Here is a 17,941-nt window from a genome sequence, read left to right on the forward strand (position 1 = left end):
TCTAGTAGAGATTGGAACACACAAATCTTGTAGTGCAATGGGACCTTACACCCTGAACATTGAGATAATGACCAGGCACAAGCCTCAGAAGAATGGGCATCCTCCATTCACCCCTGAACCAGGGAAGCTATCTACAAAACATCCAAGGTTTTTTATAACAACACCTGGAAGCAATCCTCTACCAGGGAAGATCCTAACACTGCTCTGACATCAGCCTGCTCAAAAGAGACTTCCTTTAACACTAAGAAGACTTGACAACAACAACGACCTGCTTACAGGACAGGGCTCTCTGCATTGCCCTTTAATGGTGAGGTAAAACGAGAGGACACTCCACACCATCCTGACTGCAATGCAGGATATGCAGATTCCAGGATCTTTAATACAGAAACATGATAACAACAGAGACTGTGTGAAAAAATAAAAATGTAATGGCACTACATATAATGACTTGGATTGGACAAACTAGTTTTGCCTGGAGCCTAGAGTTGGTCTTATGCCAGGAAACTTCAGGGGTAGGGTCTCCTTGTATTTAGGTCAAAGGCTTTTCCTTTCCATGTCTTTCATATTTTGGTGGGGCCTATGCAAACAATTATCGCCACTATAACACCGTTTTTACTGTGCTCCTTTGACTCTAATCCTTAAGAAAAACAACCCACTTAAACTTTTGAGGTTAACTTAAACTAATATGTATGTGCATGGATATGTAAAAGAGTACTTTGCCTTCAATGTTTAAGGAGTTACATAAGTTTTATGGCTTTACATTGCTCTGTGTACTGCTAAGAAATATTATGTATTACAATCTGGGGGCTTGTGGGACAAAGTAATTGTACATGGGTTCTGTGTTATTTATATTAATGTTCTTTGGCTGAAAGTTCTAAGTGCAGATATCAGCAAGGGGATTTCTGAGAATTCTGTTTATGGGTGATTGTACTACCGCTGTAACTTTACTTGTCTTCTTTCTTTGCATCTTTGCTCTCATAATTAAAAATAAAAAATTAAAAAATGTTCTCATCCAGTCTTTTATCTCTCTTTGGACTTAGGGGAAAGAAACTTTAAAACCCTCTTACTTTTTCCTTATAACAGCAGCCTTTACCTATTGGTGATACATTGCAAAATCTAGAGTTATTCAGTACAGAACTTCTTAAACTTTTTCTACTCATGTTCCCTTTGATCCCAAGAAATTTGTATGCAACTAAAGGTTTATAAAATAAGTATGCAACCTAAAATTATTGATAATAAAACTAACAGAAACTTATCATAAAGCATTTTTATGAAGTTACTCTTAATGAAGTCACAAGCCCACATTTTAAGAAGTTGAGAGCTAGTGCAGCTCTTTTATAGACTCATGTTTTCTTTGTTCCCTAGTTAGATTCTTACTGCTCAAAGTATGGTTTGGGATGGAAGACCAGACCTGCAAAATTTCAAGCCTGTGTTTATGACCTCCAAAATTGCATCCAGACTTGGATTTGATATGAATGAGATTTGAAGAATACAGTGGAAAAGGCAAAGTATGAGGTTGATTGGAATTGTGTTAAGTTCTGTAAAGAAGAGAGGAAAGAAAGAAGGACAGAATAGCATCCAGGAACACAGTTTCAAAAAAAGTTTCCTATAAAACTAGATCTTGAGCTAATCTTATGTGTCAATGAAGTTCTGTCTCACAGGAATGAATCAGCTGTAATTTTTATACTGGCTCTAATCATTTACTGAGCAACCTCTGGAATGGTTTGGCTTTGGTGCAAGTGAGATTTCAATTGCAGGGCAACTGAGATCATCTTTCTGTTATTATCATAGCTGCAAGAGATCTAACTTATTTGTTTTTCTGGCCATCACACTTACTAAATTGGAATCTTCATTATAACAAATTCTTCAGTGATTATACACACAATAAACTGGAAAATGCTATCCTAGAATAATACTTTGACATTTGGGGGAATCTTACCCATGATCAGTGAAATGTAACATCATTGGCCTTAAAAGATATCCTCAAAAATCCAGTTCCCTTGGGATAGTAATTTTTTCCAGTTCATTTGTGTAGAGTTGTTGTTCAAAGTGAGAAGTAGAGCAGATAATTTGTTGTTAATTTGTAACAAATGTGTGAAGCAGGTTTGGGGCCAAAGCAGAATTTCCAAGATGCTTTGTGCCTTTTTGCTGAAAGGAGCTAAATACAATTTATGCACTTTTACATTTTAGAGTTTATGGCCTTGTAGCAATGTATTATATATTTTTGCATCTCTTATCTAGACAGCTTGTAGTAAGATGTAGATATGATTTTTCTGGCTGCAACTGGAAATAAACAATTCTTTAGGCAAATCTTACTGGATTACAATAGCTATCCCAGTGCCTAGTATTTTGGAGACATTTTTTAGAGCAGAATAGCAAGTAAACTGCCACAAGACATTGTCACATCTTTAGTGGGGTATTCCAAAAGCTTCACACTCTCACTCACATCACACTCTCGTTGATATCAAGAATATCAACAGTTCTTCTGGAACTGAATCATTGATTTCTAGAAAGCAGGCTAGTCACCAGTTGCATTACTTCATTTCACTGTAAGTTCAATTGAAATCATTAGTACCTTTAAAAAATAAAAAAAATTAAAAAATTAAAAAAAAAACCTCTCCAGGTAATGAAAAGCAAAGGTCACTGCTGTAAACTAAAACATGTACATAGGGGGGCCGGAGAGATAGCATGGAGGTAAGGTGTTTGCCTTTCATGCAGAAGGTCATCAGTTCGAATCCCGGCATCCCATATGGTCCCCTGTGCCTGCCAGGAGCAATTTCTGAGCCTGGAGCCAGGAGTAACCCCTGAGCACTGCCAGGTGTGACCCAAAAATAAAAAAAAAAAATGTACATAGGTTTCAAATCTATAGAAACAGCCTCTAACATGGAATATTACAGCTTCTCATTCTGAATGCCATTCTGTATATAGTGGAAAGAATCTTATCTTCTAAAAGAAAAGAATTAGTGGGGCCAGAGTGATCGTACAGTGGGTAGAGTGTTTCTTCCTTGCAAGGGTTTAATCCTTGGCATCTCATATGGCTCCCCAACCCTGCCAGCATAATTTCTTTTTTTTTTTTTGTGGGGGGAGGGCTACACCCAGCAGCGCTGAGGGGGTTATTCCTGGTTCTGCTTTCAGAAATTGCTCCTGGCAGGCTCAGGAAACTATATTGAAATACTCAGGGAATGGGGCCAGCCGCGTGCAAGGCAAATCCCCTACCCACTGTGATATTTCTCAGGCCCCTGCCAGGAGTAATTTCTGAATGCAGAGCCAAAATTAACCTCTGAGCACCACTAGGAGAACCAAAAACCAGGTAGAACCACCAAGAACCATAAAGAAAAATATCTTAATTAGATATGGCATACTTTCCATACTCATTAATTATACTGTAACTAAAGTTCATTATCTGCGGCCAAAGAAATAGCACAGCAGTAGGGCATTTGCCTTGCACGCAGCTGATCTAGTCCTGTTGGTGGTACAAATCCCGACATCCCATATGGTCCCCTGAGCCTGCCAGGATCATAGAGCCGGGAATAACCCCTGAGCGACGCTGGGTATGACCCAACCCCTTCCCCCCCCCCAAAATAAAACATTTTGGCATCATCTGTAGCTTAAGTATATACATTTGTTTCCCACATTATTTTTTTCTTTTCTTTTAACTTTATTTTTATTGATTGTTTGGTTTTGGGGCCACACCCAGCAGCACTCAAAGGTTACGCCTGGCTCTACACTCAGAAATTGCCCCTGACAGGCTGGGGCCCATATGGAATACTGGGGAATTGGGTCCCTCCCACATCAGACACATGCAAGGCAAACGCCCTAACTGCTGTGCTATCTCTCTGGCTCAGTTTCCCACATTGTTATGACTCTCAGAATTATCATTATGTGTCATGTTTGAAACTTGGAATCTTATAATCTTTCGTGTTTTAGCCTTCTCTTAAAATACCACTGGAATTGGTGCCATTGACCTGAGTTCAAGAAGGGACTTGAACAGTTGCCCTGAGTTTCTTTCCTTCAAACCAAAAAGTTTGGCCTACTTTGTAATAATCCCCAACTCTGAATTGTAAAAACAGTTTTAATATTAATAAAGTATATTGTTCTTTGTTAATGTGTATTTTTTGGGGGGAGGAAATATATAAGTTTCTTGAGAATTCTTCAACACAGGAGATAAGAAACTATCCTCTAAAGAGAGTTGGTTTCAGCCCTTTTTTTCTTTTTCTTTTTTTCTCTTGCAGACAGTAAGGATTGTATCCTGGAACCACTTTCCCTGCCAGAAAGTCCAGGTGGCACCACCACTTTAAAAGGTTTTCCATCTGTGCCTTGTATTTTCTGTGAAGAACATTTTCCTCTGTCTGAACAGGACAAACTTCTCAAGCACATGATCATTGAGCATAAGATTGTCATAGCCGATGTCAAGTTGGTTGCTGATTTCCAAAGGTAACTTTTATTTGGATGCATAAAGATGTTAAATGTATTGTTTCTTAGAGGAAATACATAACATACATAAAAGTTATTCCTATATGATATATAAAAGTTTATGTTGCTTTCATCATTGTTTACAGCACAATACATTTTAGGGGAATAGCTTCACATCTCTGTATATGTACAAAACTCATACCTACCACCAAAGTTCTAATACTATCCCACATTGTAAAGATTCCTGTTTCCAATCCTCACACCCTCTCCCCGTTTTCTTCTGGAATCACCGCTTTTACAAAGTCTAAGACTGTTATTGCAAGTTCATTTGTTATTTATGTTCTATCTGTACAAGAGACTAATTAGTAATCATCTTTAATCTTACTTTTGAGTAGTGATGCATTTTTCAAGTCGCTTCTTAAAATTTTTTTTAATCTTTATACACATTTGCTTTGTGAATGTCAGTTGTAATTGAAAATGTCATATACAATATAGGATTTACTTCAAATGCTGAAAATAGACCCGTTTTCCAATTATTATCAGAGTCTTTAAAATTGTTGACATTGCTATACTTGATTTGGGTTGTTGTATTGTTTTTTATTTGTTTGTTTCTTTGTTTTTTGGTCCATGCCCAACTGTGCTCAGAGGTTACTCCTGGATTTGCACTCACAATTTGCTCCTGGCAATGCTCATAGGACTCTATGTGGTGGTAGGGATTGAACCTGGGTCATCTGTTTACAGAATAAGTGCCCTACATGTGGTTGGAGCTCTCTAGGGCCCTTTTGTTGGTGTTTCAGGCCATCAGCACTCTTGAACTGAGAGAGTACAGAATAGAGTCAGTAAAAGACCAGCCCAAGAACAGTGTTTGGGATAGTTATCCTTTGTACACTCATAGTCAAAAGGTCATTGTCTGAACAACACTAGGATTACATACTCTTAGTGTTGAAAACCAGAAAAATGTTGGGTTATATGATGAACCAAAAGGATATATAAATGATAAAACAAAAAGCAAAAACAATTGAGTTAAACTCCAACTGATGATCTTAGAATGATCCATACTAACAGGCAAGTAAAATAGAGTAGTATTCCTCTTTTTCACAAATAATAATTAAAAGTTATTATCCAAGAAAAAAAATCTTATATTAAGGAGCTATAATAAAGTACATATGTTTATGTAATTATTAGTTAGCAATTAGAAATGTTTTTTGTTTGTTTTGCTTTGTTTTTTTTTTTTGGAGTCACACCCAGCAGCGCTCAGGGGTTACTTCTGGCTCTACGCTCAGAAATCTCTCCTGGCAGGCTCGGATGACCATACGGGATGCCAGGAGTCGAACCACTGTCCTTCTGCATTCAAGGCAAATGCCTTACTTCCATGCTATCTCTCCAGCCCTAATAATTAGAAATATTTTCCATATAAGTAGCATCATGTGGAACCAGAGCCATAGTACAGTGGGTAAGGAATTCACTTGCCTTCACTGAGTCTACCCAGGTTCAATTCCCAGCATCCCGGAGCCTGCCAGAAGTAAATCCTGAATGCAGAGCAGGATAACCCCTGAGCACTGCCTTTTGATCCTTAAATACAAAAAAATAATAACAAAAAGAAGAATAGCACAAGGATATTAATGATTAGCCCATCTTGTGTTTCTCTTTTTGTGTGTGTGTGTGTGTGTGTGTGTGTGTGTGTGTGTGTGTGTGTGTGTGTGTGGTTTTTGGGTCACTCCCGGCAGTGCTCAGGGGTTATTCCTGGCTCCAGGCTCAGAAATTGCTCCTGGCAGGCACGGGGGACCATATGGGGCGCCAGGATTCGAACCGATGACCTCCTGCATGAAAGGCAAACGCCTTACCTTCATGCTATCTCTCCGGCCCTATCTTGTGTTTCTCAACAACCTTGCACTAGTACTAGAGTATTTGTTATGTGCTTTCTATTGTATGGCCCCTTACATCTACTCAACATTACTATTTTTGGTAGATTTTAGTGTTGCCTGGTCAGATAAAAAGATTGAAAATTTAGGGTGGGAATGTTATATTTAATGTCTAGTTATATTTGTATTGTAATAGAAGTTTGAGCCAGGCAAATAACTTGAAGGATTTGAGTGCATGCTTTGCCTGATAGAGTTTGATCCCAGCACCATATGGTTCCCCAAACACTCCTGGTTGTGGTCCAAAAAACAAGCAAGGCAAGTAACAAAATGTATTTATGTACATATGCATGTACTTTATGAAATCAGATTTGTGGGTTTTTAGACTTTATGGCCTAGAATCCTTTACAGTTTTTTCTTTTTTGTTGTTTGTTTGTTTGTTTGTTTGTTTCCTGGTCTAGACCTGCTCAGGGGTTATTTCTAGCTCTGCACTCAGGAATTACTCCTGGCAGGTTTGGGGAATAGAATTGATTCTGTACTACTGTAATATCACTCCTACCCCCATTTCTTATTTAAACAATCATTGATAGTACTATTAAAGGGATTTAAGGTTAATATTATTCATTTTATTAAAAAAATACCTAGTCTTTCACAGTTTTATAATAAAATGGAAATTTTCAGGAATTGCAGAAAGTCAATGAGCATGTGCTTTGCATGTAGGAGGCCCAGGTGTGAGCCCCAGCTCCTCATTATCCCTTCCTCCACCTCCACATTGCTTAAGACCAACTTTTCACCACCAAAAAAATGTATTAATGCAGAGAAGGTTCAACTCAACTCTGACCAGTCAATGATTTGTAGTGTTATGGAAAGAGATTTTTAGTTTCCCTAAACAATAGCGAGGTATTAGCTGAAGAATGGAGATTTTATATATATATGTATATATAAGACAAGTATGTATATGTTTTTATATATTGCACATACTTGTATGTCTCATGTGTATCTTCATTTTGTATATAAATATATGTATATATACAGATTTATATATATGGGTATATGTTCATATACATATACCCTTATACATTCATATATGTGGATATATATACCCATATACTTATATATACACATACATACATATTAAAAGTCAATTTTCTTCAGTATCATTAGGAGTAAACTCTGAGCACAAAGTTGACAGTACTTTCTTTGCACCACCAGGTGTGATCCAAAATCTACCACAAACCCACAGGAAAAAGAAAAATAATTACATAATAATATGGTGATCTACCAGTGATAATTGAGTATAATATTACTTTTTTTCAGCTAACATCTGTGAGGAATATTTGAATCATAGTTTGTAACTTGTCCATTGTATTTAAGTATGACAGCTAAATAGCAATCCTTATACTAGTACTCTCATCCATAGGTGGGCAGAAAAAGAAAATTATATACTAGGTGTTGGGTCTTAGGAGTTAATAATTAAATGTTGGGATCAATCACCCTCTAAATATGATTATATAATAAAGTGGATGCTTTAATTAAATGAACCATATTTGATATGAGTGCTTCTAAATAAGTATGTTGTTAGTATGAACTTAAAATTTTGAAACCTAGATTTTTCTTTTTAAATGACTTCCTAATTAATATTTTCACTCTCAAAAATAAACATATTATGGGAACAGAGCCACACAGTACAGTGGAAAGGGCACTTGCCTTGCATTAATCTAATCTGCATTTGATCCCCAGCACCCACATGGCCTCCTGAGCACCTCCAGGAATGATCCCTGAGCACAGAGTTCAGAGCCAGCCCTAAGCATCACCAGATATGGCCCCAAAACAAAATAAAAATAATAATGATAAAGAACTTAATGTTTATCATCAGTAAATGGAGAGAATGCAGAGGTCTGGGGGACAAGTCCTACATTTAGGAATTCTAGAGCCCCAGATTCAATCCCCAGCACCACTTTAAGTACCACTGGGAGTGCCTCTCACTTTTTCTTTTTTCTTTTTGTTTTTGGTTTTTTTTGTTTTTGTTTTTCTCTTCTAACATCTCTACGACTTGAAAAATTCTTAAATATATTTAGCTTCTCCAAGAAGAATTATTGCTTCCTGGAACAGCAGATAATAATGTTAGATAATAGATAAGAGATGGACTTAACTTTGTGCTTTACAAGAAATAAGCTGTACGTTTACATGTTAAATGTATTTGTCATTTTCTGTATTGGAAGAAAGTAATGGTAAAACTTTCTCAGGCAAGAGATGAAACAAAAACAACATCAAAATCCTTACTTTCAGCTATTTAATGGAGTTATAAATATTGAATTATTTGCCAGCTTTATTTGTTAGATAAAATTTTTGTAAAAGATGAATGTCAACTCTTTAATTCTTTCCCCTTTATATATTAAATCCCATTCATTCAGTACTACTTAATTAACAGTCATATGTCAAATTTATGCCTCTTTCAATAAACATACCACACCAGTTGCCTTAGGAGGATGGTAAGGCAAGTTATTATTATGAGACTTTTGTTAGATGATTCTGAGAAACATCATTATTGAAGTTTTTCAAAAGAATAAAAAAGTGGGGCCTAAGAGATAGCATGGAGGTAGGGCATTTGCCTTGCATACAGAAGGACAGTGGTTCAAATCCTGGCATCCCATATTGTCCCCCGAGCCTACCAGGAGTGATTTCTGTACTTAGAGCCAGGAGTAACCCCTGAGCGGTGCTGGGTGACCCAAAAAACAAACAAAAAAAGTCAAAAAGAATAAAAAGAGTGTTTATGATCTACTGATTGCTTCCTTGGTGGGGTTGGTTTTTTGGTTTTGGTTTTGGTTTTTGGGCCACACCTGGTGACACTCAGGGGTTACTCCTGGCTATGTGCTCAGTAATCACTCCTGGCTTGGAGAACCATATGAGACACCAGGGGATGGAACTACATTCTGTCCTAGGTTAGTGTAGGCAAGGCAGATGCCCTACCACTTGCACCACCGCTCCAGCCCCTTCCATGAAGTTTTAATAAAGTATGAAATGCCTTAAAATTTGTCAAACCGGGACTTCAGAGCATAAAAACCGGCTAGGCTTTGCAAAAGCCGGCTCCCTGTGTGTGACACCAGGCGGGGAAAATCCGCGAAAGTACACCGGCCCAGTGGGGCTCAACTGTGAAAGACTGTGAGTGTGACCTGTCTATGTCTGTCTACTGTCCTCTTGCGTGAAACTCTTGCGAGTGGGGCAAAAAGAGGCTCAGAGGAGCACGGCCGCTCCGCTTCGCTACGCGGCCGTGCACTCTTTCTAAGGAAAGAACTCCATTGCAACAAGAAGGAAAAATCACACTAAGAACGGCGCTATATCACAGAAGCAAACATTTCTCTCTGGACTGTCTTCTCTGTTGCATGCTCGGGCCTAAGATTTGACCCAGTGTGAGGCTTCATCTACGGAGGACTCCCCTCCCTTAGAGGCAAGTCAGCCCATCCAGAAAGGGAGGAGCCAGAGGAGTGTGCTGCCTACATCATATAGACAATGAATACCACCACAACACGTAGAAAAACCCACAATACAAGTGTGACAATGGGGAAACAACGCAGGCCAGCATCAGACATAGAGAATGAAGATGACAATTCTGAGGACCAGATAATGACTGACCAACTAATCAACCTCTCAGATAAGGACTTTAGACTAGCAATATGGAAGATGCTCAACAGACTCCAAGAAACCATGGATCGAGTTGAACAGAACACTAATAAGAACCAAGAAAATATGAAGGCAGAAATCACAAAACTCCAAACTGAAATAACATGTCAACTAACAGGACTGAAAAAGTCAGTAAACGAAGTGAATGACAAAATGGATAAGCTCTGGGACAGGGTATCAGAAGCTGAGAATAGACTTGGTGCTGTGGAAGATGAGATACATAACAATTCCATACAGCAGGAGAGATTGGACAAAAAACTTAAAGCAAATGAGCAGACAATGGAAAAATTAGTCAAAGAATGGGAACAGACGAAAATAGAAGTCTATGATAAGATCAACAGAAACAACTTAAGAATCATTGGAGTCCCAGAGACCCAGGAAGAAAATTTCCAGGAAGAATCAATGGTCAAGAACATCATTAAAGAGAAACTTCCAGAGCTAAAGAATATATGTGATCAAATCCTGCATGCCCGAAGAGTACCAACCAAAAGAGACCCCAGAAAAACCACCCCAAGACACATCCTAGTCACAATGACAAATCCCACAGATAGAGACAGAATTCTGAAAACAGCAAGATCAAAAGGGGAAATCACGTTCAAGCAAGCTTCCCTGAGATTTACAGCAGACCTGTCACCAGAAACACTCAATGCCAGAAAGCAGTGGTGGGATATTGTGACAAGACTGAATGAAATGAATGCTTCACCCAGAATACTATACCCAGCAAAACTCACTTTCCGGTTTGATGGAAGAATACATGGTTTCACAGACAAAAAACAGCTCAGAAACTTCACAGACACAAAACCAGTCTTAAGAGAAAAACTGAAAGACCTAATCTAAGACAAGACTACCCAAAAGACACACCAAATTTTGAAATAAAGATGGCGTTAAATCCCAGGACAATTCTTTCTCTCAACGTCAATGGACTAAATGCACCAGTTAAGAGACACAGAGTGGCTAAATGGATCAAAAAACTCAATCCAACCTTCTGCTGCCTACAAGAAACGCACCTGAATAGTCAGAACAAACATAGACTCAAAATAAAAGGCTGGAGAAAAGTTATCCAAGCAAACAACACCCATAAAAAAGCTGGAGTGGCCATACTAATATCAGATAATGCAAACTTTATACTCAGGAAGGTTGTAAGGGACAAAGACGGACATTTTATATTAATCAAGGGGTACGTAGAGCAGGAAGAATTCACTCTCCTAAACATATATGTACCTAATGAGGGGCCAGCAAAATATTTAATACAACTGTTGACAAATCTGAAAAATAATATCAACAACAACACAATAATTGTGGGGGACCTTAACACAGCTTTGTCAACACTGGACAGGTCAACCAGACTGAAACCCAACAAGAATATACTAGACCTGAGGAGAGAAATGGAAGAAAGAGGCCTAGTGGATATATATAGGACACTCCATCCCCAGAAACCTGGATACACATTCTTCTCCAATGTACATGGGACATTCTCCAGGATAGACTACATGCTGGCACATAAAACATACCTCCATAAGATCAAGAGGATAGAAATTTTGCAGACTACCTTCGCTGACCACAAGGCTCTGAAATTATTTGTGAACTCCAAAGGGACTCAGAAGAAACACTTTAACACCTGGAAGTTAAACAGCCTCATGCTCAATAACCAGTGGGTCCGAGATGAAATCAAGGAGGAAATAAAAAGGTTCCTGGAAACAAATGACAATAAAGACACAAACTCTCAGAACTTATGGGACACAGCAAAAGCAGTACTGAGAGGAAAATTTATAGCTTTGCAAGCACACACCAGGAAGGAAGAAGGAGCTTACCTGAGTAGCTTAATGACACAGCTAATAGAACTAGAAAATGCTCAACAAAAGGACCCAAGAATAGGAAGACAGAAGGAAATAACAAAGCTGAGAGCAGAAATCAACGAAGTGGAAACTCAAAAAACAATCCGAAAGATCAACGAAAGCAGAAGTTGGTTCTTTGAAAAAATAAACAAGATTGATAGACCACTGGCAAACCTAACAAAGAAAGAGAGAGAGAGAAACTTGATAACTCGTATCAGGAATGAAAAAGGAGAGATCACTACTGATATGACAGAGATTCAAAGGGTAATCAGAAACTACTTTGAAAAACTCTACGCCACTAAAAATGAGAACCTGGAAGAAATGGATAAATTCTTGGACTCTTATAATCTTCCACGGTTGAAGGAAGAGGATGTAGCATATCTAAACACCCCCATCACCATTGATGAAATTAAAACAGTAATCAAATGTCTGCCGAAAAACAAAAGCCCAGGTCCAGATGGATTCACTAATGAATTCTATCAAACTTTCCAAGAGGAACTACTGCCAATCTTGGCAAGACTCTTTCATGAAATTGAACAAACAGAAACACTTCCAAATAGCTTTTATGAAGCCAACATCACCTTGATACCTAAACCAGACAGAGACGCTACCAAAAAAGAAAATTACAGACCAATATCACTGATGAATGCAGATGCAAAGATCCTCAACAAAGTCCTGGCAAATAGGATTCAATGCCTCGTTAAGAAGATCATCCACTACGATCAAGTAGGTTTCATCCCAGGAATGCAAGGCTGGTTTAACATCCGTAAATCTATCAACATAATACACAACATCAATAACAAGAAAAATAAAAACCACATGATCATATCAATAGATGCAGAGAAAGCATTTGATAAGGTCCAACACCCATTCTTGATCAAAACTCTCAGCAAGATGGAATGGAGGGAACCTTTCTCAATATAGTGAAGGCCATCTACCACAAGCCAGTGGCAAATATTATCCTCAATGGAGAAAAACTGAAAGCCTTCCCTCTAAATTCTGGCACAAGACAAGGCTGTCCTCTCTCACCACTCCTATTCAACATAGCACTGGAAGTACTTGCTATAGCGATTAAGCAAGAAAAGGATATCAAGGGAATCCAGATAGGAAAGGAAGAAGTCAAGCTCTCACTGTTTGCAGATGACATGATACTCTACTTAGAAAACCCTAAAGACTCTATCAAAAAGCTTCTAGAAACAATAGACTCATATAGCAAGGTGTCAGGCTACAAAATTAATACACAAAAATCAATGGCCTTTCTATATACCAATAGTAATAAGGATGAAATGGACATTAAGAAAACAACCCCATTCACAATACTGCCACACAAACTCAAATATCTTGGAATCAACTTGACTAAATATGTGAAGGACCTATACAAAGAAAACTATAAAACTCTGCTCCAAGAAATAAGAGAGGACACACGGAAATGGAAACGCATACCCTGCTCATGGATTGGCAGGATTAACATCATCAAAATGTCAATACTCCCCAAGGCATTATACAGATTTAATGCCATCCCTCTAAAGATACCCATGACATTCTTCAAAGAAGTGGATCAGACACTTTTGAAATTCATTTGGAACAATAAACACCCTCGAATAGCTAAAGCAATCATTGGGAAAAAGAATATGGGAGGAATTACTTTTCCCAACTTTAAACTGTACTACAAAGCAACAGTTATCAAAACAGCATGGTATTGGAATAAGGATAGGTCCTCAGATCAGTGGAATAGGCTTGAATACTCAGAAAATGTTCCCCAGAGATACAACCATCTAATTTTTGATAAAGGAGCAGGAAATCCTAAATGGAGCAGGGAAAGCCTCTTCAACAAGTGGTGTTGGCACAATTGGATAGCCACTTGCAAAAAATTAAACTTAGACCCCCAGCTAACATCATGTACAAAGGTAAAATCCAAATGGATTAAAGACCTCGATATCAGCCCCAAAACCATAAGATATATAGAACAGCACATAGGCAAAACACTCCAGGACATTACAGGCATCTTCAAGGAGGAAACTGCACTCTCCAAGCAAGTGAAAGCAGAGATTAACAGATGGGAATATATTAAGCTGAAAAGCTTCTGCACCTCAAAGGAAATAGTGCCCAGGATACAAGAGCCACCCACTGAGTGGGAGAAACTATTCACCCAATACCCATCAGATAAGGGGCTAATCTCCAAAATATACAAGGCACTGACAGAACTTTACAAGAAAAAAAACATCTAACCCCATCAAAAAATGGGGAGAAGAAATGAACAGACACTTTGACAAAGAAGAAATACACATGGCCAAAAGACACATGAAAAAATGTTCCACATCACTAATCATCAGGGAGATGCAAATCAAAACAACGATGAGATACCACCTCACACCCCAGAGAATGGCACACATCACAAAGAATGAGAATAAACAGTGTTGGCGGGGATGTGGAGAGAAAGGAACTCTTATCCACTGCTGGTGGGAATGCTGTCTAGTTCAACCTTTATGGAAAGCGATATGGAGATTCCTCCAAAAACTGGAAATCGAGCTTCCATACGATCCAGCTATACCACTCCTAGGAATATACCCTAGGAACACAAAAATACAATACAAAAACCCCTTCCTTACACCTATATTCATTGCAGCTCTATTTACCATAGCAAGACTCTGGAAACAACCAAGATGCCCTTCAACAGACGAATGGCTAAAGAAACTGTGGTACATATACACAATGGAATATTATGCAGCTGTCAGGAGAGATGAAGTCATGAAATTTTCCTATACATGGATGTACATGGAATCTATTATGCTGAGTGAAATAAGTCAGAGAGAGAGAGAAAAACGCAGAATGGTCTCACTCATCTATGGGTTTTAAGAAAAATGAAAGACACCCTGGTAATAATAATTTTCAGACACAAAAGAGAAAAGAGCTGGAAGCTCCAGCTCACCTCAGGAAGCTCACCACAAAGAGTGATGAGTTTAGTTAGAGAAATAACTACATTTTGAACTGTCCTAATATTGAGAATGTATGAGGGAAATGTAGAGCCTGTTTAGGGTACAGGCGGGGGTTGGGTGGGGAGGAGGGAGATTTGGGACTTGGGTGATGAGAATGTTGCACTGGTGATGGGTGGTGTTCCTTTTATGACTGAAAACCAAACACAATCATGTATGTAATCAAGGTGTTTAAATAAAAAAAATTATTAAAAAAAAAAAAAGAATGGGTGTTGGACCTTATCAAATGCTTTCTCTGCATCTATTGATATGATCATGTGGTTTTTATTTTTCTTGTTATTGATGTTGTGTATTATGTTGATAGATTTACGGATGTTAAACCAGCCTTGCATTCCTGGGATGAAACCTACTTGATCGTAGTGGATGATCTTCTTAACGAGGCATTGAATCCTATTTGCCAGGACTTTGTTGAGGATCTTTGCATCTGCATTCATCAGTGATATTGGTCTGTAATTTTCTTTTTTGGTAGCGTCTCTGTCTGGTTTAGGTATCAAGGTGATGTTGGCTTCATAAAAGCTATTTGGAAGTGTTTCTGTTTGTTCAATTTCATGAAAGAGTCTTGCCAAGATTGGCAGTAGTTCCTCTTGGAAAGTTTGATAGAATTCATTAGTGAATCCATCTGGACCTGGGCTTTTGTTTTTCGGCAGACATTTGATTACTGTTTTAATTTCATCAATGGTGATGGGGGTGTTTAGATATGCTACATCCTCTTCCTTCAACCGTGGAAGATTATAAGAGTCCAAGAATTTATCCATTTCTTCCAGGTTCTCATTTTTAGTGGCGTAGAGTTTTTCAAAGTAGTTTCTGATTACCCTTTGAATCTCTGTCATATCAGTAGTGATCTCTCCTTTTTCATTCCTGATACGAGTTATCAAGTTTCTCTCTCTCTCTTTCTTTGTTAGGTTTGCCAGTGGTCTATCAATCTTGTTTATTTTTTCAAAGAACCAACTTCTGCTTTCGTTGATCTTTCGGATTGTTTTTTGAGTTTCCACTTCGTTGATTTCTGCTCTCAGCTTTGTTATTTCCTTCTGTCTTCCTATTCTTGGGTCCTTTTGTTGAGCATTTTCTAGTTCTATTAGCTGTGTCATTAAGCTACTCAGGTAAGCTCCTTCTTCCTTCCTGATGTGTGCTTGCAAAGCTATAAATTTTCCTCTCAGTACTGCTTTTGCTGTGTCCCATAAGTTCTGAGAGTTTGTGTCTTTATTGTCATTTGTTTCCAGGAACCTTTTTATTTCCTCCTTGATTTCATCTCGGACCCACTGGTTATTGAGCATGAGGCTGTTTAACTTCCAGGTGTTAAAGTGTTTCTTCTGAGTCCCTTTGGAGTTCACAAATAATTTCAGAGCCTTGTGGTCAGCGAAGGTAGTCTGCAAAATTTCTATCCTCTTGATCTTATGGAGGTATGTTTTATGTGCCAGCATGTAGTCTATCCTGGAGAATGTCCCATGTACATTGGAGAAGAATGTGTATCCAGGTTTCTGGGGATGGAGTGTCCTATATATATCCACTAGGCCTCTTTCTTCCATTTCTCTCCTCAGGTCTAGTATATTCTTGTTGGGTTTCAGTCTGGTTGACCTGTCCACTGTTGACAAATCTGTGTTAAGGTCCCCCACAATTATTGTGTTGTTGTTGATATTATTTTTCAGATTTGTCAACAGTTGTATTAAATATTTTGCTGGCCCCTCATTAGGTACATATATGTTTAGGAGAGTGAATTCTTCCTGCTCTACGTACCCCTTGATTAATATAAAATGTCCGTCTTTGTCCCTTACAACCTTCCTGAGTATAAAGTTTGCATTATCTGATATTAGTATGGCCACTCCAGCTTTTTTATGGGTGTTGTTTGCTTGGATAACTTTTCTCCAGCCTTTTATTTTGAGTCTATGTTTGTTCTGACTATTCAGGTGCGTTTCTTGTAGGCAGCAGAAGGTTGGATTGAGTTTTTTGATCCATTTAGCCACTCTGTGTCTCTTAACTGGTGCATTTAGTCCATTGACGTTGAGAGAAAGAATTGTCCTGGGATTTAACGCCATCTTTATTTCAAAATTTGGTGTGTCTTTTGGGTAGTCTTGTCTTAGATTAGGTCTTTCAGTTTTTCTCTTAAGACTGGTTTTGTGTCTGTGAAGTTTCTGAGCTGTTTTTTGTCTGTGAAACCATGTATTCTTCCATCAAACCGGAAAGTGAGTTTTGCTGGGTATAGTATTCTGGGTGAAGCATTCATTTCATTCAGTCTTGTCACAATATCCCACCACTGCTTTCTGGCATTGAGTGTTTCTGGTGACAGGTCTGCTGTAAATCTCAGGGAAGCTTGCTTGAACGTGATTTCCCCTTTTGATCTTGCTGTTTTCAGAATTCTGTCTCTATCTGTGGGATTTGTCATTGTGACTAGGATGTGTCTTGGGGTGGTTTTTCTGGGGTCTCTTTTGGTTGGTACTCTTCGGGCATGCAGGATTTGATCACATATATTCTTTAGCTCTGGAAGTTTCTCTTTAATGATGTTCTTGACCATTGATTCTTCCTGGAAATTTTCTTCCTGGGTCTCTGGGACTCCAATGATTCTTAAGTTGTTTCTGTTGATCTTATCATAGACTTCTATTTTCGTCTGTTCCCATTCTTTGACTAATTTTTCCATTGTCTGCTCATTTGCTTTAAGTTTTTTGTCCAATCTCTCCTGCTGTATGGAATTGTTATGTATCTCATCTTCCACAGCACCAAGTCTATTCTCAGCTTCTGATACCCTGTCCCAGAGCTTATCCATTTTGTCATTCACTTCGTTTACTGACTTTTTCAGTCCTGTTAGTTGACATGTTATTTCAGTTTGGAGTTTTGTGATTTCTGCCTTCATATTTTCTTGGTTCTTATTAGTGTTCTGTTCAACTCGATCCATGGTTTCTTGGAGTCTGTTGAGCATCTTCCATATTGCTAGTCTAAAGTCCTTATCTGAGAGGTTGATTAGTTGGTCAGTCATTATCTGGTCCTCAGAATTGTCATCTTCATTCTCTATGTCTGATGCTGGCCTGCGTTGTTTCCCCATTGTCACACTTGTATTGTGGGTTTTTCTACGTGTTGTGGTGGTATTCATTGTCTATATGATGTAGGCAGCACACTCCTCTGGCTCCTCCCTTTCTGGATGGGCTGACTTGCCTCTAAGGGAGGGGAG

General features: G+C 38.5%; 1 protein-coding gene across 1 annotated transcript in view; it reads left to right on the plus strand.

Annotated features, from left to right (window-relative positions):
- The window catches only part of ZNF277 (zinc finger protein 277), a 101,534-nt gene that overhangs the window by 68,036 nt on the left and 15,557 nt on the right, over positions 1-17,941 (plus strand). Inside the window, exon 2 of the mRNA XM_049778315.1 lies at positions 4,233-4,434. Within this exon, the coding sequence (XP_049634272.1) occupies positions 4,233-4,434 (202 nt within the window). The remainder of the gene's footprint in view (positions 1-4,232; positions 4,435-17,941) is intronic.

The sequence above is a fragment of the Suncus etruscus genome, chromosome 1, assembly GCF_024139225.1.
Source record: "Suncus etruscus isolate mSunEtr1 chromosome 1, mSunEtr1.pri.cur, whole genome shotgun sequence".
NCBI classification, from domain to species: Eukaryota; Metazoa; Chordata; class Mammalia; order Eulipotyphla; family Soricidae; genus Suncus; species Suncus etruscus.